This window comes from Bos indicus x Bos taurus, chromosome 6, assembly GCF_003369695.1.
Source record: "Bos indicus x Bos taurus breed Angus x Brahman F1 hybrid chromosome 6, Bos_hybrid_MaternalHap_v2.0, whole genome shotgun sequence".
Classification (NCBI taxonomy): domain Eukaryota; kingdom Metazoa; phylum Chordata; class Mammalia; order Artiodactyla; family Bovidae; genus Bos; species Bos indicus x Bos taurus.
In genome coordinates, this window is record NC_040081.1 from 87,116,464 (window position 1) to 87,142,358 (window position 25,895).

The window sequence follows — 25,895 nt, forward strand, 5'->3', positions numbered from 1 at the left end:
AACTATACTAAATAAAAAATATGCTTGCCAATCAATAGCAGCTAGGACACTGAATCAATCTGGTTGAATTAGTTATTACATAAAAAACAAACCAACCAAAAAAAAATCCTTGAGGTAACATGATTCATATATGTGTGTTTTCTACTTTTAGTTATTAATAATAATGTCAACATCACATCATCACTATCATGTCTTTACCTAAACCTTTGTCTTGGTTCCTTAGGATTGTCTTCCTTTTTTCCCAGTCATCACTTCCAGGCATCCTTCACTATCAGCCTGAAGTCCCTCAAGCACTTCAGCCTTCACTGGTATCTCTAAAGTCACTGAACATGCTTCCTAGATCAGTTATTAAAAAGCTAATTTTGTAACTGATTAGTTTAATTGCATTTTTTAAAATCAATCTTGATATGTATCTTTATCAATCTTGGAAATATGTGTTTCCCTGGTGGCTCTGATGGTAAATAATCTGCCTGCAATGCAGGAGATCCAGGTTCCATCCCTGGGTCGAGACGATCCCCTGGAGAAAGGAATGGCCACCCACTCCAGTATTCTTGCCTGAAGAATTCCATGGACAAAGGATCCTGGAAGGGGGTCATGGGGTCCCAAAGAATTGGACAGGACTGAGCAACTAACATTTACTTACTTATAGAAGTATATTATACTCTATGGGAAAGCATATGTTAAGTACTTATAATAAATATATGTTAGCCTAAAACTCACCATTAACAATTATACATTGTGTCTGCATACTCTGTGAAGGCATAAGCTGTAGACACGTATTCTATCTCTGATAAATACTTTAGTTTTCTAATGAACTAGCTGAAAAAATGTGAGCTTTCCCCCCTTTCTCTGTGAGATAGGAAATAGAAAAGAATGTTGAAAAGATACATGTTAGTACTCTTGTATCAAAAAAAGTCACTGCTTAGATTTTCAGATTTCTTTAGTGTTCTAAAGACCCAGTTTGAAGATCTAATTTTAAAACTGGCTCACGAGATCATATTCAAATGCTTGAGTCTGTTTTTACAGGATATCCTTGGCTAACTTTACTCTAAGAAATTTAACACAGTTGGACTGTATTCCTTTGGCTATGAAATACCTTTCACAGGAATGGCCATTAAGGTGGGGTTAAAGTATGTGTGCAAAGGGGTGGAACAGAGAATGTGTGTGATCCCATCTTAATGCAACATGTTCTTATATCAAAATATGTTTTCTAAAATAACCACTTATATTTTGTCTTTATTCATGAAAATATAAGGGGTATTCTCAATGGATTAAATACTGAGCACTTACAGTTCCCCCCTCCCATTAGTTTTTCTGCTGTCTATCACATTTAAGTTGTTCTTTTTAAGCTATAGTTACTGGAGCTGGGGACCGAAGGTAAGGGACTGCCTTCACGACTGTTCTTATTCATTTTTCCTTTGTTATTGCCAAGAACTGAAGAAGACTAAAACAGATGACCTCCCTATTTGTACTGAAGGATGGCTGGACATGGTACCTCTGTCACTTTCAACACCATTATTCTATCTCTGGACCAAAAGTTAGAAAAATCTGCAAAAGTAAGTAACTGGGCTTCTGAGGACTATATTTATGCTACTGTTCTCTAATATGCATAAAAGTCACTTCTTGTTTTAATCATATCAGAAAGAAAACATCAGGACTCTATATTCATAAGGAGAATAAATTTGATATCTTCTTTTGATCACAAGTATTATAGAATTTGAGATAAAATTCTATATTTTCAGATATTAGTTAGAAAAAGAAAACAACTATCAAGCAAGAGTTAAGATTCCAAATTTATATATATAGACACTGGAAAACTGAAAATTCCAAGGTTCTCCTGATGCATCACTCAGGATGTCCAAACTGTATCTGTGATTCATTTTAGATTACAAGTCATGAGGTAAGGTATGCTTGGGTTATAAAGATAATATTTATTTTTTCTGACATCAATTCCACTTTAATCCTGTTTTTTTTTTTTTTTTTTTTTTTGCTATTTTGTACTTGACATCTTATTATTCTTCATCCCAAATTACATGTATATAGTCAGAGGAGACAGGATTCTAACAAAAGCCCTTTCAATATATATGGTTTTTGCAACTACAACAATGTGAACCCCAGAAGTAGAGTAATCTGTGACATGGCAATGATATTTTAAGAATATATTATTCTTCTCTGCCTTCATGCATAGATAACCTGCTAATGACCCCCAAACTCTAGCTGGAAGACTGGGAAGGGAAAGGAAAGTGGCTGTTAGACACTAGGATTGTTGCACCAAGAATATAAAGACTTGATATTCAACTTCTGCAGTTCAAATAAGGTTTTTCAAAATAAAGAGATCTGTAGGTTAAAAAAGAATTAATTTTCTAATTCTTCATAGCTCTCATGTAACATATCAATGCTAGGCCTGGAGACCACAATACAGAGGGTTTTTTTGTTTTGTTTTTATGTTTTCCTCCTATGAGAGAAAGTCCTGGTCATCATTAGTCTTAATCATGAGGCTAGAGCAGTGAGGAAAAAATATTTAATTACAGGAATAAAAAGGCAAGCTTGGCCCTTCTGATTCTGGACTGCTTATGGAGAGGATACAGTGATTCTGATTTCTTCCCAGTTCCCTTCAAGGCAAAATCTCAAAAGAAGGGGCACAGCACTAAAACACACAGATCTCTGAGGACCTCCAAGGGCCAAAGCCTGTTCTCCCACTCTACTCTGGGGACACTGGAAGAAGAACACTTAACTTCCTAGCACATAGATCCAGTTGTAGCCAAGGAAGCCATGACACCCCTTGGTTCCTATGCTGTAAGAATGCCAGCACCAACTCGATGGACTTCAGTTTGAGCAAGCCCTGGGAGTTGGTGACAGACAGGGAAGCTTGGCGTGCCATAGTCTGTGGGTTGCAAAAAGTCAGACACAACTGAGCAACTGAACTGAACTGAAAAATAGCACGATCTGAGTTTCCTGTCATAAAGGACTGCTGAACCACCATGATGTGCTCCCACACAGAAGCTGTGGGCAGATCACATGGGCTGGGGAAACATTAGTCCTAGTCAGAGCTGAGGGTGGGTGGTCTGCTGCATCCCTGAGAGCAGATGGAGTCCGACTGAGAAAGCCCAGCATTGAATGCCAGTAGGTCTCACAGTGGCCAGGCAGACCAGGAATATCAGTCCAGTGAGGCCCACTCAGCCAGCCAAAGCAGCCCACATACCAGTTAACATCTAAAACTTCTGTACAAAATCAAAACGTGATGCATTCTGCATTTGGAATATCTCTGCTTTCCTTTTTCTTCTTTTCCCTCCAATATGTGCTACAAAGTCATCATTCTATTAATAAAAGGAAGGTCCAGTTTCATAATTCCTACTACTTAAACTGTTGGCTTCCAAGTTCCTTAATTTCTATTCAGAATACAAAACTTGAATTTAATTCAGATTATTTGAGTTACTTTATCAAAGTTGTCATAAGGTCACAAGAGGAGAAACAGAGTGGAGTGAGGTGCTACTGGATGCTATGAGTTGACCTCTGAGTCTCATTATAACTGGGCCTTATAACTAGGAAAGACGAAAAATCCAAAAAAGTCGGGACTTTACTTAAGAATAAAAATCCGGGTGGTTCATATAATAATGATTTTGTCCAACATCAAAGCTTATAGATCTCAAGTCTACAAAAATAATTCCTATGTATATCATGAAAGTTCATTAATAATTTGTAGAAGTCTGAAATAACAGGATGTTAGAATATGTCTTCCATAAATTTAAGTGGAAGAGAAGTAGGGAGTGACAGTGTTTTTAAAATGCCCAGAGGAACTCAAATGATAGCAACCCCTATAACAACTACAAATACTTCCTCTGACTTTTCAAATGTTGGATCATCACAGATAAGAGAAAGGTGTTGAAGAGACAAAATCAATGTATCTAACTTGATTAAATTAATTGTACCCCCTTTAAACATAAATTGGAAGGTGCATCTACTACACCCTGTGCTGATTTCCTCTGGACTTCCTACTGGATTCAAAAGCCAACCCCAGCATCACAGAATGAGAAGGGGCAATGTTTATTTGCATAAAATTCCTATATTGCCTTTATCTGCATACATCATCCAAAATGGGAAATGGAGATATTTAAAAGCTGTCCTAATATCCTAATTTCTTGTTACCTAAAGGCTGTTTAATGACATTTTACCAGTACAGAGCACAGGACATAAAAAGAGTCTGCTTTTATCACTCATTTGTCTCACCAAAAAGGGTTTAAACATTGCTTTTCTCCCCTGAGTATGCAAGGTAAGACCTGATAAAACTAAAAATGTGAAAACAAAACCTGCCATGCTGAAGCAGATGATTGAACTTAGAATGTAAAAAGGTTTAGTCCCACACAGACTTGATTCTTAACATTCAAAAACCACACATAAATCTATAAATCACACAAGAGATATAAGCCTTGAGTATTGGCTTATACTCAGGTAGCATCTAAAAAACACTTAAAGACTATCCTTTGGACAAGAATATACACAAGATCTTAGGATGCTTGGTATTATTAATCAGAGTCCTGAAATAATGAACAAATAGCACGAAACCAAAAGAACAAGTTAATGTGGAACAGCAGGTAAGTGGTGATAATAGTTGTGAAAGATGAGAAGAAAACCAAACAAATAGACAAAAAAAAAAAATTTTGAATCAATGTCTCTTATCAAAAATTTTGATAGTAATCCAGCAACTTTGAATTCTCAACACAAGTTGTGCATTTCCATATTCAATACTTTATTAGAAAAAATACAGACTAATATTTTGTGCACTTTAAGCCTGGTCTATATAAACACTCCTTTCATTGTACCTATTCATGAAGAGATAGAATAGGCCCAGTAAGACATGCTAATAAGGGAAATAAAGTATTATCTTTCATGTTTCACATCTGAAAGCTCCTTTAATCTTCACTCTGCTTCCTGATTACTTTATATAATAATTCAATCTTCAATTGCCTCCTTTTGTCAATAATTATTATAAATACCTAGATTATGAAATATAAAAAAAACCAACCTGAAAAGGAATCCCATAAATGTCATTAGTATTTCTATGTGAAGCCAATGGGAGTAGCTTTGACAAATAGCTGACCCTTAAATTATATAGACTAAACTATGCAGCTGTGAAAATTTTATCATTTAACATCTACCTAAAAGAATATTTGCTATTGACAGAACTTAATGATTTAGTAATATTATCTTTCTTGCTTCATTCATAAGAAAACATCTGTGAAAATTAAATTCTCATTTGATTTTTTTTTTGGGGGGGTGGGTTACAATGCCCACCAAAGTTTCTCCTTGATTAGGGCATAGGTCATGAGAACTTCCAAATACAAAGGATTACAGCACCTACTGATGTGTCTACAGATCAAGGAAGGACTCTGTGCCTAGGAAGTTCCTAGTGTCACTAAAATAAGGAATAGTCTTCCCATTATTCTAGTTCTTGTTTCATAGTTCCATTCCCTGGCAACCAGGAGCAACTCCCAAATCATTTCTGACTTGTACATGTTTCCCACCTGGGACAAAGACACTCCTTCACAGCACCATGACAACCACACCAGCAACACAAGCACTTGGGTTCATGCAGGAAAATGAAAATCCTGAAAGGAAGCTGGGAGATAAAGGCTTACTATTCCTTGTTTCCCACTGGTAGGAAGTAATTACAAAAATTACTTTAACACAAAGCTTCTGGTGAATGAATAGTTTGTAATTTGAGGGGAGAAGCCTAAGGGCCTAGAGATTAAGAAAAAAAATTATGAGAAGCTGAATGATGTCATACAAGTACAGTCTACCCCACCCCCAGAAAAATAGACTACCTAAAACAAACTACTTATTGATGACAATGTAGACATTCTTCAGAGATGATCAGACATGTATTTTCCTTTTTATCTGGGTTTAGACTGATGACTAATTTAAACAGTGGTGGTGAATTTTATGACCCTTTAAGAGTTTATTAGCCATGTTTTTACCAAGTAAAATTCAAATCAGTAATATATAAAAGAATTTTGTCCAAACTAAAGATGCCAAAAATGGATGTAATTCCCATACTCCCAAAACAGAAATCAGAAAAGAAGTAACTTCAACTCTCCCCCATGATGAAGTAGACAATTTTCTTTATCGTAGCATGCCAAGTTTATATTTGTCCTTTAATGAAAAGGATGGTATTCTTTGCCAGAACCTGGGTGTGGTATGTGTTGTGAACACCTGCCAGTTCTGTACTGGAAAATATTATTTATATTGCCAAATATAAAACTGTTTTAGGTCTTATTCTTGAAAGAATAATTCTAGAACAGAGCACTGTATTTGTGACTTTATAAGTTCAAGTTCAATATATTTTTAAACAGATATTTATCTTTTTCCACATTTCAAAAACAATATAACCTCTTTAAGGGTCAAGGAAAGAAAATCTGTGCAATATATGAGAATGACGGAGGATTTGCTGATGTTGTTGTTGAATTGTACTATATAATCTATCATCTCAACAGGTTCAAAGCTGTGACTTTTAATGGAAACCTAGGTAAATATTTTTAAAGATAAGGAATCAAAATAGATATTTGCTTTCAGTCAAGTGGAATACCTTAGGGCTCTTGAGTATGGTAGAACCAAACTTTTTTTTTTCTTTTTTTGTTTGTTTTTAAGAACATAATCTTCTTTCCTATAGTGATAGGTAGCAAAGATCTTTCATGGGTTCCCAAAGTTGTGCGATGTTCAATTTTTGATTCTCACTGATATGGAGTTAGGAATGAAAGAGTAAAAGGCAAGCAGAGCCATTCTAAGCAACCGTGAGCCAGTATCTGCTACCTGACTCCCAAGATCACTTCTACCCATCCCCACTGCAACAGGTATATAACAGTCATGCACTGATGTTGGGACATGATTTTGAAAATATACTATGAATTTTTTAGAGCACTTACTGTCCCAATGGATCTTCAAAGTTAATGTATCCAAAATTATTCTCACTTGTCATTCTTCACCAAGTCTATTCCAACTTCTCATTTGAAATACCTGAATTCTGGAAACAGAATTCTCTATAGTCTTCCAGATTAGGATTCTGAGTCATCCATGATCACTCTTCCTCTCTCTCTACCCCAACAACTACTCTATCAAATAACCCCATCTATTTTACTTCAATCTCAACCCAGTCTGGCTCCTTCTTTCCAAGTCACTACTCCTCACCTAGTTCATGTCATAATTGGTTTTAACTTAGAACACTTGCCTGGAAAATCCCATGGACAGAGGAGCCTGGTAGGCCGCAGTCCATGGGGTCGCTGAGGGTCGGACACGAATGAGCGACTTCACTTTCATTTTTCACTTTCATGCACTGGAGAAGGAAATGGCAACCCACTCCAGTGTTCTTGCCTGGAGAATCCCAGGGACGGGGGAGCCTGGTGGGCTGCCGTCTATGGGGTCGCACAGAGTCAGACACGACTGAAGTGACTTAGCAGCAGCAGCAGCAGAACACTTGCAACAAATTACAGACCTCAAATGAATGGCATTTCTGAACTGCTAAACTGACAAAGCAAGAAATGTGGCCAGGCAATGTGTGATGACTAGCAAAATAACAGCAGAGCATTTATTTACAAGGGCCCCACTGATGAAGCTGTAAAGGGATAGAAGTGCCTTGCTTATGATCCAAACCCCTCCTGATGAGTGTTTATATTAACCTATTAGAGAAATTTATGAAGACTGTGGCCCTCAAATACATTTCTTTCTGAGGAAGGCTTATCTTATATATTTTATTCCTCTTCCTATAACTCATTGAAGAGAGACCTTATATCTCCTAAAACAGCATCCTATATTGACCCCCCAAATTAATATTTTATATCATACTATAGTTTTCATTTATAAATCAATATATCTTTATAATTCTGGAACCTGTTTAATTTTAAATTTCAGAATGATGGAATGAATTATAAAAATATATTCTTAATTTTCACTTGGAAAGTATTTAGTCCATGAAAAATCTTGGCTCTCAGTCCTGAAACCAAGAAATTAAAAGAATAATTTAAATATTATAGTCGGTATTTCAGGTTCTAAATTTGAATCTCTATTTACCCTAGGAAGATATTTACATTTTTAAAATATATCGTTACAATTTAAGACTCTCCAAAAGAGGTAAATTGATAGCACCAGCAACTCAGTTCAATTGGAACTACATAAATAAGAAAATAAAAATTGTGAAGTTCATACTAAGGTTTATCATGGAATGTTCTAAGAGAACTGAATGGCTCTATTTTGGTTCCAGTTTTAAGGTAACTGAGAGTTAACAAAGGAACCCCTTTTGCTTTGACCCATTGACAGTTGAAAACCTTTCCAAAATATATTACCCTAGGTTGTGGCTTACTTTTTACTATAAAGTAATCCTCTATTCGAAGAGTTGACTCATTGGAAAAGACCCTGATGCTGGGAGGGATTGGGGGCAGGAGGAGAAGGGGACGACAGAGGGTGAGATGGCTGGATGGCTTCACTGACTCAACAGACATGAGTTTGAGTGAACTCTGGGAAATGGTGAAGGACAGGGAGGCCTGGCGTGCTGTGTGATTCATGGGGTCACAAGGAGTCGGACATAACTGACCAACTGAACTGAACTGAATCCTCTATTCGCAATTGGAAAACTGTTTTCAGAGTCTGTCTTCTTAAAAATTCTTCACATAATCTGATTATACTGATACTGATGCTACTGGAATTTATATTTTTAATGGTCTCCTAAAATAATGTCCCAAATTAATTATATCCAATTCTTTTAAATGTATATACCTTGACTCCTGAATTATTTTGTCTAATTTAACATCCAAAAATATAATAGGTATTAAATGTAATATTTCTTACAATTTTATTATTTCAATAAAAAAATAATCTCTCTTCCCCTATAGATATCAGACTATTGGAAAGCACCAAAGGGTGCTATTTATAGAAATAGATATCTTCAGAGACTGCAGTGGAGGAACAGGGTACAGTTTGGTGAAACTACAGTATGATAGATGGAGCAGAGGACAGTCGTAGAGGCTATCTGGTTTCCAGTCCTCCAAGACCATTCTATAGTCTGTGGGGCTATGCTTTTCTAAAAGATGTTTGTTGCTTCAAAAAAGATATTACTTTTAACATACAACAATCAGGATTATAGAAAAAGCACTGTATCCTACTATCTATCTTTTGATATCACCATCTTTTGATTTAGATTAACATTTCTAAAGCATGAAGATATTTATAAATGAGAATTAATGGTAATGCATTCACAACATGTGAGAAAGCAATGTCTAACTATTCAACTTTAATAAAACTCCTATTATGTAAACTTTTGCACAAAATAATTAATATCAATAATTAATAACAATAACCACAGCTAACATTGATTCAGGACCTATTATTGCTGAGGGTTACACTCAGCAATCTGTGTATGTTATTTCTAATACTTATTACAACCGTGTGATATATATTTCTGATCTCTATTCACAGATAAAGAAACTGAGGCTCCAAAATGTTAACTACTAATCTAACAACTTATGTTGTAGAGCTGTTACTCACATTATTATTATTACTTATTATCATTATTATGTCTCTCTAACTGCAGAGTGTATTTCCTTCTATTATACTACAGTGACCCCCTGGGATAGATACACATTTCATAGCACTGCATCTGTTAACACAGACCTATTGTTTCAAATCAGAAATTTCTCAAAAAATTTTCAGACAATGTTAATTTTAAATGCATGTAAAAGGAAGATGGTGGCATCTGATCCTCAGACTAATAACTAGGCAACAACTCTCAGAAGACATCATTAATCTAGAAGACAGATGGCTTCTGACTTAAGAAGATTATCTGTATCCCTGACATTTCCCTAGGGGAAATTTCTATTGCCTTTAATTTAGAAAGTTGGCCTTACAAAAGAAAATACAGTTGACCCTTGAACAACAGGGGTTTGAACTACCTGGGTCGACTTCTAAGTGGATTTTTTTTCTACAGTAAATACTACCATATTGCATGATCCACTGATTCCTAGTTGGTTGAATCCAGAGTTGGTTGAATCTGAGGATAGGGAACCTCAGATACAGAGGACCCAAATGTAAGGGATGAGGCTATAAATCATATGTGGATTTTCAAGGGCAAGGAGGATTGATACTCCAACTCCAGTGCTGTTCAAGGGTCAATTGTACAGGCTTTTTGAGATTTGGTTAAAAAACATATTCCTATTATTCTTTTATTTTCCATAAAGGGAATTTCAATACCAAACTTATAAAAGCATCTCTTTAATACCAAGTTACTTTCCAATCCCATTAAAAAAAAAATAAACAGAAAACCTTGACAGGCAATAATTCACTTGACTTTAGTGGCCTAGCCTACCTTAAAATAAAATTTGACAGAATCACTCAACTAATTGTCACTTTTACATTGTAAAAAGTTTTGCAAAATAGGCGAAATCAAAGAGCATTCTTATTTCCAAATGTTATCTATCACACTGGACTTCAAACAAAATACAATTCTTTGCTGTGTCAATATATCTCATTTTAAAAGTTTTAAAATAATATTAATAATGCATAATTTAGATTATCCTGAAAGACACACTTTGAAATTTTAACCCAAGCTAGAGAAAAGTTCATTTTAATGTGAAAATTTAAAAGAAATAAAAAATAACAAATTGGGAGAATGATGCCTTGAAGTAAAATAATACCTGTAATATGTATTTCTCTTATGCATTTAAAAATTGGCAAGCCATATGTTATAATTTATAAATATAAGCTTCTTTTGCTTCTTCCACATTATATAAAGGCACATGACTATCACATTCTCTTAACTGATGGGAGAGTTGTTTTCATCATTATCTTAGAACCACAGTTAACTATTGAGGCTTGTCAAAGATGCCTACCTCTGTAGTGGAAGTCTTGGGACATGTCTATGGGAGCCCGTTCTACTGCTGATCTCTTGTAGACAACATGAATCCTTCCTTTTTCTTCCTCCATCTGCTTACCTCTTTCCAAGGGTTCAATGAAATACTCATCATTATCACTTTTTATCATTCCAGCCTAGAGAAAACATAAAATGTGTTACGTTAAAAGAAATATCTATTATCTCTAGCTTACAATTAGTGTTTTAAATGGTAAGAATACAATTTTTGAAAACTAATGAACTTTCTTTCCACTTTTGGTTATAAATTCAAACTGGCTAGTTACTGTTAGTTGTTCAGTTGTGTCCAACTCTTTGCAACTCCAAGGACTGTAGTCCACCACGCTCCTCTGTCCAGGGGATTCTCCAGGCAAGAGTACTGGAGTGGGTTGCCATTCCCTTCTCTAGGGGGTCTTCCCAACTCAGGGAACGAACCTATGTCTCCTGCATTGCAGGCAGACTCTTTACCATCTGAGCCACCAGATTAAAATGGTTAAGCTATAAATATCAGTCATTCAAAGGTAGAAATTCATATATGGTAGGAATAAAATATTCCTAGGTGTTGTTGATCCTGTTTGTGACATCAATTGTCTTGCTGTTCACACTGTTTGCTGAACCCAGGGTAGGCAATGCAGGAAATCAGAGGCTGGATGAAGACTCAAGGAACAGTAGGAACTGCAGACACATTTATTTTCTCCTGGCTGGCACGGCAGCCATAACACAGCCTCTCTCCTGGCTGATGAAGCAGGCAGGAGAGAAGCAGCCATAGCAGCAGCCATAACATAACCATAATGTAGCCAAAACATAACCCCATATAACCTAACCATGGGTCACTCCAGTGTAGCCCTGATGCAGCAGCAGCCAGGGCTCTCATGGTGAAGTTCATAACAGGCATACTACACAAAGTAGCCCATGGCCAAGTGAGTACCTCGTGAGGTGCATGTGTAGTGCTATGAGATCTCAGCCGTTACATTAACACTGCAAAGTCACTGTTCATAGAACATGGGGCTAGATGGCGTGAGAGTGTGGGGCGAGACAGCCTGACTGGCAGCATCTTGTTAATTTGTTCTTTCCCGACATAAGGTAAAATGGACTTCCCAGGTGGCACTACTGGTAAAGAACCCACCTGCCAATGCAGGAGACAGAAGAGATGTGGTCTGAACCGTGGGTAGGGAAGATCTCTGAAGGAGTGCATGGCAACCTACTCCAGTATTCTTGCCTGGAAAATCCCATGGGCACAGGAGCCTGTTGGGCTATAGTCCATAGGGTCACAAAGAGTCTGACACGACTGAAGTGACTTAGCACACACGCACATAAGGCAAAATAAGAGCTTTACATAGGGTAAGAATAAGAAAATCATACAATCTATATAATTTCATCGGTCTATAGATGAAGCACATTTATGTATTCTACTTAGCATTTTATCTCTAAAAAAACTTACAGGGACATAAATTCAAGAAAAATCTCTGATTTCCCATAGTAACCCACTGTGGGGCTGTTGTCCACTGCTGCTAAGTATTTTTGTAACCCATTTATATCTTCCCATCATATCACCATGGTATGAGAAGAATGAGTTCCATGGAGCACTCCATACATAAAGTTACTTCTGTCCTTAATTCACCTCAGTTTCATTGGAAACTCTATATTTCTAACATTTATTAATTTGAAGAACTAGCTCAAATTTTGCCCATATTAATCTAATTTCATGATTTTACATATTTCATTCCTTCTCCAGCTTCATCCTTTTGAATGAAAAGGTTATCTGATATTCAGTTCCTTCCTTTCACCTCACTGGTGTTTTTATGACTCTGTTTCATCTTTGATTTTCTTAGAAAACACCAGGACTACACTATTCACTACTATAGTTGAAGAGAAATGATAGTTTGTCTGAAATTTATTCTTCATTAAGTATTGAGTCCACATTACATTCAAATAGCTACAGCTCATATTCCTACTGTAAAGGTCATACACTAATTGTTATTTTGTTGTTTTAGTCTCTAAGTCATGTCTGACTTTTTTGTGACTTTGTAGACTGCCAAGCTCCTCTGTCCATAGGATTTCCCAGGCAAGAATACTGGAGTGGGTTACCATTTCCCTCTCCAGAGGATCTTCCTAACCCAGGGATCAAACCCACGGCTCCTGCATTGGCAGGAGGATTCTTTATGGCTCAGCCATGAGGCAAGTCCCACATACACTAATGTTGTTGTTCCGTCACTCATTAGCTTCCCACCCTTGGCAATCCCATGGACTGCAGAACGCCAGACTTTCCTGTCCTTCACCATCTCCCAGAGCATGCTCAAACTCATGTCCATTAAGTCAGTAATGCCTTCCAACAATCTCATGCTGTCATCCCCTTCTCCTCCCGCCTTCAATCTTTCCCAGATTCAGGGTCTTTTCTAATGAGTCCGCTCTTTGCATCAGGTGGCCAAAGCACTGGAGCTTCAGCTTCAGCATCAGTCCTTTAAATGAATATTCAGGATTGAATTCTTTCAGGACTGATTGGTTTGATCTCTTTGCAGTCCAAGGGACTCTCCAGAGTCTTCAATATCACAGTTCAAAAGCGTCAATTAACACTTCAGTGCTCAGCCTTCTATATGGTCCAACTCTCACATCCATACATGACTACTGGAAAAACCACAGCTTTGACTAAACGGACCTTTGTTGGAAAAATGATGTTTCTGCTTTCTAATATGCTGTCTATGGTTGCCATAGCTTTTCTTCCAAGGAGCAAATATGTTTTAATTTCATGGCAGCAGTCATGATCTGCAGTGATTTTGGAGCCCAAGAAAATAAAGTCTGCCACTCTTTTCATTGTTTCCCCATCTATTTGCCATGAAGTGAAGGGACCGGATTCCATTATCTTAGTTTTTTGAATGTTGAATTTTAAGCCAGCTTTTACACTCTCCCCTTTCACTTTAACCAATAGGCTCTTTAGTTCCTCTTCACTTTCTGTCATAAGGATGGTGTCATCTGCATATCTAAGGTTATTGATAGTTCTCCTGGCAAACCTGATTCCAGCTTGTGCCTCACCTAGCTGGGCATTTTGCATGATAAACTCTGCATATAAGTTAAATAAGCAGGGTGACAATATACAGCCTTGATGTACTCCTTTCCCAATTTAGAACCAGTCCATTGATCCTTATATGGTTCTAACTGTTGCTTTTTGACCTGCATACAAGTTTCTCAGGAGGCAGGTAAGGTGCTCTGGCATTCCCATCTCTTTAAGAATCTTCTAGTTTGTTGTGATTCACAGAGTGAAAGGCTTTAGTCATCAGTGAAGCTGAAGTAGATATTTGTCTGGAATTCCCTTGCTTTTTCTATGATCCAACAGATGTTGGCAATTTGATCTCTGGTTCCTCTGCCTTTTCTAAATCCAGCTTGAACATCTGGAATTCTTCATTCATGTACTGTTGAAACCTAGCTTAGAGAATTTTAAGCATTACTTTCCTAGCATGTGAGATGAGTGTGATCGTATGGTAGTTTGAATATCCTTTGGCATTGCCTTTGTTTGGGATTGGAATGAAAATTGACCTTTTCTATGCCTGTGGCCACTGCTGAGTTTTCCAAATTTGCTGGCATATTGAGTGCAGCACTTTCATAGCATCATCTTTTAGGATTTGAAACAGATCAGCTGGAATTCCATCACCTCCACTAGCTTTGTTTGTAGTGATTCTTCCTAAGGCCCACTTGACTTCACATTCCAGGATGTCTGGCTCTAGGTGAGTGATCACACCATCATGGTTATCTGGGTCATTAAGATCTCTTTTGTATAGTTCTTCTGTGTATTCTTGTCACCTCTTCTTAACATCCTCTGCTTCTGTTAGGTCCACACCATTTTTGCCCTTTATTGTGCCCATCTTTGCACGAAATGTCCTTTGTTATCTCTAATTTTCTTGAAGAGATCTCTGCTGCTGCTGCTGCTGCTAAGTCGCTTCAGTCGTGTTCAACTCTGTGCGACCCCATAGATGGCAGCCCACCAGGCTTCCCTGTCCCTGGGATTCTCCAGGCAAGAACACTGGAGTGGGTTGCCATTTCCTTCTCCAATGCATGAAAGTGAAAACTGAAAGTGAAGTTGCTCAGTCATGTCCAACTCTTAGCGACCCCATGGACTGCATCCCACCAGGCTCCTCCGTCCAGTCCTTCCCATTCTGTCGTTTTCCTCTATTTCTTTGCACTGATGACTGAGGAAAGCTTTCTTATCTCTCCTTGCTATTCTTTGGGACTCTGCATTCAGATGGGTATATCTTCCCTTTTCTCCTTTGCCTTTCCCTTCTCTTTTTTTCTCAGCTCTTTGTAAGGCCCACTAACACAACCATTTCACCTTTTTTTCATTTTTTTTTCTTGGGGATGGTTTTGATCACCACCTCCTGTACAATGTTGTGAACCTCTGTCCATAGTTCTTCAGGCACTCTATCATATCTAATCCCTTGTATCTATTTGTCACTTTCATTGTATAATCATAAGGGATTTAATTTAGATCATACCTGAATGGCCTAGTGGTTTTCCCTACTCTTTTCAATTTAAGTCTAAATTTTGCAATAAGGAGTTCATGATCTGAGCCACAGTCAACTTTTGGTCTTGATTTGATGACTGTATAGAGCTTCTCCATCTTTGGCTACAAAGAATATAATCAGTCTAATAAAATCTAACATTTTGTAGACTAATATAATTAATATTAAATTAATATTATATGCACTAATATGGAATATTAATTTAAATAGCAGTACATTTGAAAACAAAGTTGAAAAAATAATGTATTAGTGTGGAATTGTAATTATTTGAAAATATTTATCAGATCTAAGTCATCTTCTTCTGAGGCTCTTATTCTTTATTTACAAACGTGAGGTCACTCACTCTCATGGAATATAGGCAAGGGGAAGGGGGGATGATTCCAACCACTTCTAACTGCAGGTCTAATGGCTCTACTGCTCCATGTCAAGCAGCACAGACATGAAATGTAGGTAAACCTTGCCTCATAGCATCTGTTTTCAGCAAATATGCCTATTACTATTGCTTTTCTGTTGCATCCACATCTGTCCCCATTTTCTGTTCTGTCTTCACCTCCTAGATATGGTCTCACCCCCGCTCCCTCTGTGTAAGCCTCAGAGGGCATTCTCAGAAGCTCTGGTGTCTTCACGTGCCATCTCTACATCCCCCTAACTACTGTGCACATTCAAACAGCCTTTGACTTTATGTCACCTTGTCTTACAAGGAAATATCACTACAGCTTTTCCACAGTGGTTAGTTTTACCCTCTTGAAAAAACTTCTACCCTTTCACTACAAAGAACATTGAGCTAGTGGGCATTCAGTAGTAATGTTATCTCCCAGATACAACTCCAATATCCGGGGTTGTTTCCTCATCTGGTCAATTACTTTTCCCCTAGTGCTGTACTGAAAAAATGCTTTTTTTCACAAGCGGCCTGATTAGATCTTGACCTTTCCGAGTTGTTCCTCTTGTTAATGGATTCATCTCCTCTACAAACACAATTTCCAACATCTTTCTCATGCTTTTCAATTTTTGTTTTAATCTCTTTAGCATTAATGTCATATTCTTAAATCTCTTTTTCTCAGTAATTTTGAAATCACTTTTTTGATGGGTTAATAGTATTCATAGATAGTGAAAGTGAAGTCACTCAGTTGTGTCTGACTCTTTGCCACCCTATGGAGTATAGTCTGCCAGGCTCCTCTGTCCATGGGATTTTCCAGGCAAGAATACTGGAGTGGGTTGCCATTTCCTTCTCCAGGGGATCTTTCCAACCTGGGGATGGAACTCAGGTCTCCTACATTGTGGGCAGACTCTTTCCCATCTGAGCCACCAGGGGTAATGTTCATAAAACACATGCAAACTAAGCATAAACATAGTAAACATATAAAAAGTTAACTAACAGGACTACATCCAAGGCTGAAATGTCCAGCCTCATTCCTAATGCCACCTGTTGATGGGAGGCAGTGTTAACTGGCTTTATTATGGAAACACAGGTCTGTTGTATACCAAAGTCTACAGACTGAAGTTTATCAGTATTCATCTTCATTCAAGTCTTTTTTTTTTTTTTGGCCCTAAATCCATTCAGTCACATGGTTCTGTAAAGTCTCTTCCATTCTTTTCTCATCTATTTACACTGCCACTTCCTTAGTTACAGACCTCATCATTGCTCATTTGGATTACAGAAATTGCCTCCTGTTGTGCCTAAACCTAAGTGGACACAGTGGTCACTGAAGCAGCCAGCAACCTCTTAGCAATGGGCAATGACTACTGGGGACACTTGAAAGCCATGGGGAAAGCAGGTAGGATTAGCCCGCATACCATTAAAAAGCATTTCTACATACCTTCTATTGGAAATGTTCAAATCTCGGGCCCCATGACGTTACTTTCTCCACTAGGTCACAGGTAAAATTTAAAACATCTAATCCTTCCCCTTAGAAGACAATGAAAATTTAAATGAGGTTGAGGCAGAGTCACTGGCAAGGCAAAAGCTGGATCACAAAACCTCTGACAACTCCAAGGACAGGAAATCTGAGAGCCTGCCTTCTTTAAAAAAATTTTTTCATTAGAATATAGTTGCTTTACAATGTTGTGTTAGTTTCTGCTCTATAGCAAAGTGAATCAGCTATGCAAATACATACATACCCTCTTTTTTGGATTTCCTTCCCATTTAGTGAGAGCCTACCCTTTTATTCATCATGTAAGCAAAGTTAAATGGAAAAAAAAAAAAAAAAAGTCTTATCTAAAGCACTGTACTGGATACCTTAGTAAAATAAAAATTCTTAAAGACATGGTTCACCTACCCTCCAGTTGAGGGCAATCTAGCCAAATAAATGAAATATATGCCTAAAGGTATTCAGTGATGTATATTATGAAAAGTCCAGACAGTAAATGGTAATGGCAGTTGAAAGTCAAATTAGGAAGATTCTTTGCCCACAAGCCTACTGCACAAGCCAACTGTCAAAGGAGCTCTTGATTCTCCACCCAAAATCTAGTTCAGCTGAAATCTCCCTAATGCCTATGGGAATTTCACTTTGGCCATTGTTACTGTTCACACTGTCTCACTTTTCCACATAGTACAGCAGCCAAAAATTACTATTTCAAATTATGGTATTATTTTAGACAAGCTAGAATGTGATAACAAATGGACAGACTATGTAAGGGCTCAAAACATCAGGTGCTGCTTTCCTGCTCAGATAGAAGCTCGGAATATTTCTAGGTCAGCCAGGCGGGGGTTCCGCTCCACAAGCCATGTGGGTGTCCAGACTGACGGTGGTTCTGCCATTTCAATATGGGCTGCCATGTTTGCCCAGTCAGAAGGGGGAACAGCAGGAGGAAGCCCACACGGAAGATTTTTCTGAGTTAGCCCTGGTCATGTCAGCAGTACCACTTACTTCCACGGGCAGGATACAGTCGCATGGCTGGCTCACAGCCAATTGCAAAGAAAGTCAGGAAACAGAATCTGGCTGTGTGCCCAGGGAGGAAAGACAATGTATTTGATGAACAAGTGGCCATCTCAAACTCAGATAAGATCATGTCACTCCTTCGCTTGAAACACTTCAGTTGCTTCCCATTGCATTTAAAACCACACTCCTTCAAGGCCTGTATCACCCCAGCCCTGCCTATCGACCCCCAAGAACTGCCCCTGTCCCCCTACTTCCAGTGCCCCAGCCTGAGGGGCCTGTGTTCAGTGTCACTTTTCTTTTGATATTCCCACCTTCTTTATGGCCTCAGACCTTTGAAACGTTGTTGGTTCTATTTAGAATGTTCCTCTCCTGCCATGCTACACTTCCCTTAGCTGGCTGTGTTTTATTCTCCAGGTCTCAGTTTATTTTTTTTTGTTTGTTTGTTTGTTTTTTAATTTTATTTTATTTTTAAACTTAACAATATTGTATTGGTTTTGCCAAATATCGAAATGAATCCACCACAGGTATACATGTGTTCCCCATCCTGAACCCTCCTCCCTCCTCCCTCCCCATACCCTCCCTCTGGGTCGTCCCAGTGCACCAGCCCCAAGCATCCAGTATCGTGCATCGAATCTGGACTGGCGACTCATTTCATACATGATAGTATACATGTTTCAATGCCATTCTCCCAAATCTTCCCACCCTCTCCCTCTCCCACAGAGTCCATAAGACTGTTCTATACATCAGTGTCTCTTTTGCTGTCTCGTATACAGGGTTATTGTTACCATCTTTCTAAATTCCATATATATGTGTTAGTATACTGTATTGGTGTTTTTCTTTCTGGCTTACTACACTCTGTATAATAGGCTCCAGTTTCATCCATCTATTTAGAACTGATTCAAATGAATTCTTTTTAATGGCTGAGTAATACTCCATTGTGTATATGTACCACAGCTTTCTTATCCATTCATCTGCTGATGGGCATCTAGGTTGCTTCCATGTCCTGGCTATTATAAACAGTGCTGCGATGAACATTGGGGTACACGTGTCTCTTTCCCTTCTGGTTTCCTCAGTGTGTATGCCCAGCAGTGGGATTGCTGGATCATCTTGCCTGGAAAATCCCATGGATGGAGGACCCTGGTGGGCTGCAGTCCGTGGGGTCACTAAGAGTTGGACACGACTGAGCGACTTCACTTTCACTTTTCACTTTCATGCCTTGGAGAAGGAAATGGCAACCCACTCCAGTATTCTTGCCTGGAGAATCCCAGGGATGGGGGAGCCTGGTGGGCTGCTCAGTTTAAAGGCAAGTGATGCAAGAAACATGAGTTTGATCCCTGGGTGAGGAAGATCCTTTGGAATCAAAAATAGCAACCCACTCTAGTATTTTTGCCTGGAAAATTTCATGGACAGAGGAGCCTGGCAGGCTACAGTCCATGGGGGTCACAAAGAGTTGGACACAACTGAGTATGGATGCACTAAGATCACAGTTTAAATGTTACTTCCTTAGAAATTATTTTCTGATTCCCTCATCCGCATATAGACTAGGTATCCCCATGTAAATTACGACCTATCTTTTAGCCAATTAGTGTGACAGAGCAATGTATTTTCTCTCACAGCCCTTAACACAAATCCCAGGTTGACTCACTTAAGTGTTACCTTTATTATTTTCTGTCTCCCTCATGGCACTGTTGGGATTCCCTGCTGGCTCAGATGATAAAGAATCCGCCTGCAGTGTGGGAGACCTGGATTCGATCTCTGGGTTTGGAAGATCCCCTGGAGGAGGGCATGGAGAATCCCCATGGACAGAGGTGCCTGGCGAGCTACAGTCCATGGGGTTGCAAAGAGTCGGACGTGACTGAGCGACTAAGCCCAGAACACATATGGCACTGCCAGCTCCTGAAGCGAACTTGTGTCTCTTAAGTTACCTTTGTCTCCTTAAGTACCAGCACGACGGCCACACAAAATATGCTTTCAATACATTTCTGATGAAAAATGACATGAACGCAAGGTAAAGTGAGGGGACGGAGAATTTTTAGAGGTTCAAAAGGTGGGAGGATTGCTGTGCTGGCTGTGTGAGAGAAGGCATTAGAAGTGAGACAGTCCAGGCTTGAACAAAGGTTGTGAAGCGCAAAACCCCAACACATGCTTGAGGGCAGTGGGTACCCCGCTCATTCAAAGCAGAGTCTGTGCAGGGCAGCTCTGGGAAACAGCTTACGGAAGATTTGTGTCACTTTGTATCTGAATTTTTAACTTGTAGCATGGAGAACAACTAAGGTTGATCAGATGGGCTAAAAGAAAGTGGGATTTTAAAATAATTTATATTTATTTATCATTTTTGTCTGTGCTGGGTCTTTGTTGCTGTGCATGTGTTTTTCATAGCTGTGGAGAGTGGGGGCTACTCTTTGACTGCCATGTGCGGGCTTCTCACTGCGCTAGCTTCTCTTGCTGTGGATCTCGGCCTTCAGGGCACAAGGGCTTCAGTAGTGGCCACACGTGGGCTCAGTAGTTGTGGCTTGCAGGCTCTCAGGCACAGGCTCAACAGCTGTGGCACACAGGCTTAGTAGCTTCACCACATGAGGGATCTTCCCAGATCAGGGACCGATCTTGTGTCTCCTGCGCTGGTACACAGACTCCTTAACACTGCACCACCATGAAGCCCCATGAAGTGATGTTTTAAGATTTATCTGAGGATTAAGTTCCAGACGGAAGAAAGACTAGGAAACAAGCAAGCATGAGGCTAAAAGTTCAGGTGGCAGAAGTGGAAATGGGAAGAGAAAAGGGGAAAGAGAAAGAAAAAAGGAATAAAATCAAGAGTGATTATTATAGGAAAAAATAAATACTTGGTCACTTGTTAACATGGAGGCTCCTCTGCTTAAAACCTTCCAAAGGGGACTTCCCTGGTAGTCTAGTGGCTAAAACTCCATGCTCTCAGTGCAGGGGACCCAGGTTCCCACATGTCACAAGTAAGAGTTTGGAGTTCACAGGCTGCAACTGAGACCCGGTACAATCAAATAAATAATTAATAAAAAAAAAAAAACAAAAACAAGCAAAACCTTCCAAGGATACCCATGGCATGTACAAGCAAAACCTTCCAAGGATACCCATGCCATGTATATTAATAATCAAAGTTCTCAAGATGCCCATTCTTGGCACCACCATCTCCTGGGCCTTATCTCTTTACTCTTGCCCTTGCTGGTTCCACTTTATTTATTTACTTTTTTTTGAGAAATTTTATCTTTTATTGTATTTTACTAGCTTTTAGATATTGATTTTATTTTATTATTTATTATTATTATTTTACTTTACAATATTGTATTGGTTTTGCCATACATCAACACGCACTTTAGCCACAACGGGCTCCCTGCTGATCCCTGACATCCCAGGTAGGTGCCTTTGTTAAGGCCTTTACACTGGAAAGGCACTTCCACTTGTATTTTCCCTTTCTGAAATCTTTCTCCCCCTGGAATTCCACATGTCTAACTCCTCACCTCCTTCACCTAAGTAAAGCACACCCTGACTATCTACCTGCTTCCCCCACCCAGCACCCCAAACTCTCTTACCCTGCCCATCTTTTCCACTGCACTCACTGCTTTCTGATGCACTAGCTAACCTAACCATTTATCATGTTCCTTGTTTACAGTCAATGTCCCAGCAATATCCTGCTTGTCAGGAATTTACTTTTAGTCTGTTCTGTTCATTCTGTATCTCAAGTGCCTAAAACAGTGCCTGGCACAAACTAGATGCTCAATAAGTATTTACTAGATGACAAAATGAGAAGCAAAGATAAAGGAAAGGAAGAAGGTGCAATCTCCAAAATTTTGAAGTTGGGTGACTAGGAAATTAATACTTCTGCTCACAGAAATAGAAAAGTTAAAAGAGAAAGCTGATTAGAAAGGCAGGAAGATGATCAGTTCATAAAGCATGTTCACTTGCGGTAAGGGTGAAAATACTCAACATGCAAAAGAGAGATGCAGAATTTTTATTCAGAAAAATTGCCATGGCCACAAATATATTGGAAATGGGTTGCTTCTCAAAGGCAATAGCTAAAACTGTTGGGGGAAAAATGAACAGGAAAAGTTCATAAAGACATCTGAGGGAGAGCCAACAGCAAATCTTGGGGAAAGCTCACAGAACCTCAGAATATTACTATACAGGAAATTCCTAAGATCTGAACTCAGGACCATGGTCTACAGGGTCCTATATGGCCTGAAATTCTCTATTTGTCTCACTTCTCCTAACACTTCACATCTTGCTCTTTTGGCTCTAGCCATATGGCCTCTAGTCCTCCTGCCCCCACCCCTACAAGCACTTTCCCCACCTACATAAATTAGCTTCCCCTTCTCTCTCTATCCTAGCCTTTTTCCTTTTGAGGCATTACCTCAATTAGCTACATGAGTGTCTGTCATCCTTTTGGGACACAAACTTAATTAAACATAGACTGTGTCAAATTCACTGCTGTATCTCAAGGCCTAGAACAGAGCTTGGCTTGAAGCAGGTGCCTAGTATTTGACGGACACTGGGAGAGGAAATTAATGTAAGAAATGGACAAGTGAAAATAAAACATCTTAGAAGGAAAATTTAAAACATGGTAAGAGAGGTGGGAGGAAAACTAAGTAGCGTGTCGTGGGCATCAAAATAGAAATTTCCTCAACATTAACGCAATGGCAGTGAAGAGGACACAAAAGATGAAGGCTGTGGAGAGAAACAAAAATGATGGAGTGGTGGGGCTGAAGAGATACTACAATGAGTTATGAAAGGACCAGGGGGTAAAGCCACATATATTTCAGATCCTAGACTGTTCAGAGCCATTATAGGTAGATTCTCAGCCTGCTCTTCCTACCACATCAAATGGATTTTCCTTCCTCAGCAGTTACCAAAAATGGAGTGACTAAAAGATAGGGTATATATGTGTGTTTATGTGCATGCAATGGAATATTACTCTGCCATAAAAAAGAATGAAATACTGACATATGCTGACATTGGTAGCATGGACAGAGAATATTATGCTCAGTGAAATAAGTCTGACAGAGAACAACAAATGCTATATGATTTCACTTATATGTGGAATATAAAAAATGAGACAACTGAATCTATATACAAAAAGAAACAGACTCACAGACATAGAAAAAAAACTTACACTTACCAAAGGGGAGGAGAGGAGGATGGGCAAGTTAGAAGCAAGGATACAAACAGATACAAACTACTATATGCAAAATAGATAAGCAGTGAGGATGTACTGTATAGCAGAGGAAATTATAGTCAATATCTTATAATAACCTATAATAGAATATAACCTACACAGTATTGTAAATGAACTGTACTTCAATTAAAGGGGGAAAAAAATCTCGTGTTCTTAGACAAGACTGACCCATGCAAAAAATCATCAGTACTCATAGTTAAGTAGTAAAGACTCTTTTATCTATAAGATATTCATTTAGGTAGTCAGGCATTCAACAAATATATTTGGAAGCTCAAAGACCATGAATTGTTGACCTTAATATTAAATAACTCACACTCCTGCTCTCAGTCCTCACAATTTTATTTCACAGGATACAGTGGAGTGATTTAAAGGAATAAAATTCAATATGTATAAAATTAGGCAGTTTCAAACTATGACATTCTAAGTATTGGTATTGCTTTCAATGCTGCCAGAAATTTACAACTTTTAATTATAACTTAGAAATGTCACACATAAGATTACATATGGCCCTAAAAGATTCTGTTTAAACAGATGCAATAATTTCTTATGTATCTTAAATGTTATTTAATTTATATATGGTGTGTGCTCAGTTGCTCACTCATGTCTATTTGCGGCCCCATGAACTATAGCCTGCAGTTCCTTTGCCCATGGAATTTTCCAGGCAAGAATACTAGAGTGGGGTGCCATTTCTTACTTCAGAGGATCTATTCGACCCAGCGATTGAACCCATGTCTTCTGTGTCTCCTGGACTGGCAGGCAGATTCTTTAACACTAGCACCACCTGGGAAGTATGGTATCAAGGCAATATTTCATAAATTTCCCTTTATGACACAAAACCTCCACATTTACCCTTCTGTGATCTTATATAGCAATACAGGAAATATTTATGGTATTTCTCAAACTATTTTCCAAATTTTAACACAGATAAATTTTTAAAATATCTACTATATTTAGTACAACATGAAATTAAACATATTCTATTAAATTTTGATTAAATCTTCACACAATTCTTTGACATCGATGTAGAGAGGATATTTATAAAACAATGATCCATGCTAAAAAGCCAGCTGCATAATTACTCTCTCATCTGGTCAGCTCTTCCAGCTACATCACTCAGCTCAAACACTGCCAAGAATACAGAATTAAGCCAACAGCTTAATAATAGCTTCTGATCATGGAAATAGCCATCATAAAGGCCACCCTCCTCATTCACTAGATGAGGTCCTTGCAGTCATATCTGACACCCAGTTCTACTAAACCAAGTTAGATGGTTTCCTAATCCTCATCAAAATGCAAATGGCAAACAAAAGTAAAGGGTGTGGGGTCCAGGGAGTTTCAGCTGAGATAATGTCCATGAATCCCCTTTGTAAACCATAAAGACTTACCACAAATGTGAAATCCTAGTCCTTATATATCGACAATAATAAACAGTAGTCACTAAGAAAAGACTAAATTGTGTTCAACTTGGTTTAAAATGAAAATCAATATAAAAGACCTTTAAAGAATTTAAACATTTACTAAGGTTTTTTGAAAATTCTGTGCCAGATATTCTAAAAATCTTCTGCTATGGAAACCTTCTATTTTCAGCTGTGACACCTAAATGCTGCTTTAATGCAATAATTCTCAACTCTATGAAGGAAGGAGAGGAGAGCTAGGCAGCTTTTTTAGAATTCCAGGAAATATGCACCAAATAATGGGATACATAATTGAAGCTGAAGCTAAATATCCATTATTTTGTGGTAAACTGGTTACAATCTTAAACTAGGTCATAAATAGGAAAGTAGTGATGTTTTAAATGTTTGGTTTGCTTTAATTAAACTACTTTAATTAAATTTAGTTTAGTTTTAAATGTCTAGAAGAACATTGAGAAAAATTTATATTAATGTTGTATATGTATATAAGAGAGAATAAATGCAGAAGTAATATTTAAGAAAACCTATCATGATACCTTAGTGGTACAACAAGTCCATCTTAGCTCACTAAGGTTCATAAAAACACGTTTTGAGAGTCACCATTTGACTATGTTGCTTCCTCTAATATCTATTCTATCCCTATGTCAATAACGCATGTTGCCTAATTCCATTTTATCATTAGAATGGACAGATGTTATTATATGAACATGATTTCAACACTTTTCCTGAATTTCAGGAAGTATTTCAATGTCATCCTCCAAATTCCTACAGAGAAGGCAAAATATCTGAGAAAGGATGGGAAAGAGAATAAGGAGAAATAACACAGCTGTATCTGTTAAAAGCACAATTTATTTACATAAAGAAGCTTATTATTTGGGATGCACCTGGATAGAGTTTATGAAGATTAAGAAATAGCTAATATATTCCCTAAACCATGCCATTGGTTACTACAAAGCCTTCCGTTATTCCAAAGTCAAAAGTAATCTTTATTCATTTTGGACTCCC

The 25,895-nt window shown here is 38.2% G+C and overlaps 1 protein-coding gene across 2 annotated transcripts in view; it reads right to left on the reverse strand.

Moving 5' to 3' along the window:
- Nucleotides 1-25,895, reverse strand: part of ADAMTS3 (ADAM metallopeptidase with thrombospondin type 1 motif 3) — a 281,050-nt gene that overhangs the window by 123,203 nt on the left and 131,952 nt on the right. For both annotated transcript variants that reach the window (XM_027544709.1, XM_027544710.1), the window contains exon 4: nt 10,872-11,028. In XM_027544709.1, coding sequence (XP_027400510.1) covers nt 10,872-11,028 — 157 coding nt within the window. The remainder of the gene's footprint in view (nt 1-10,871; nt 11,029-25,895) is intronic.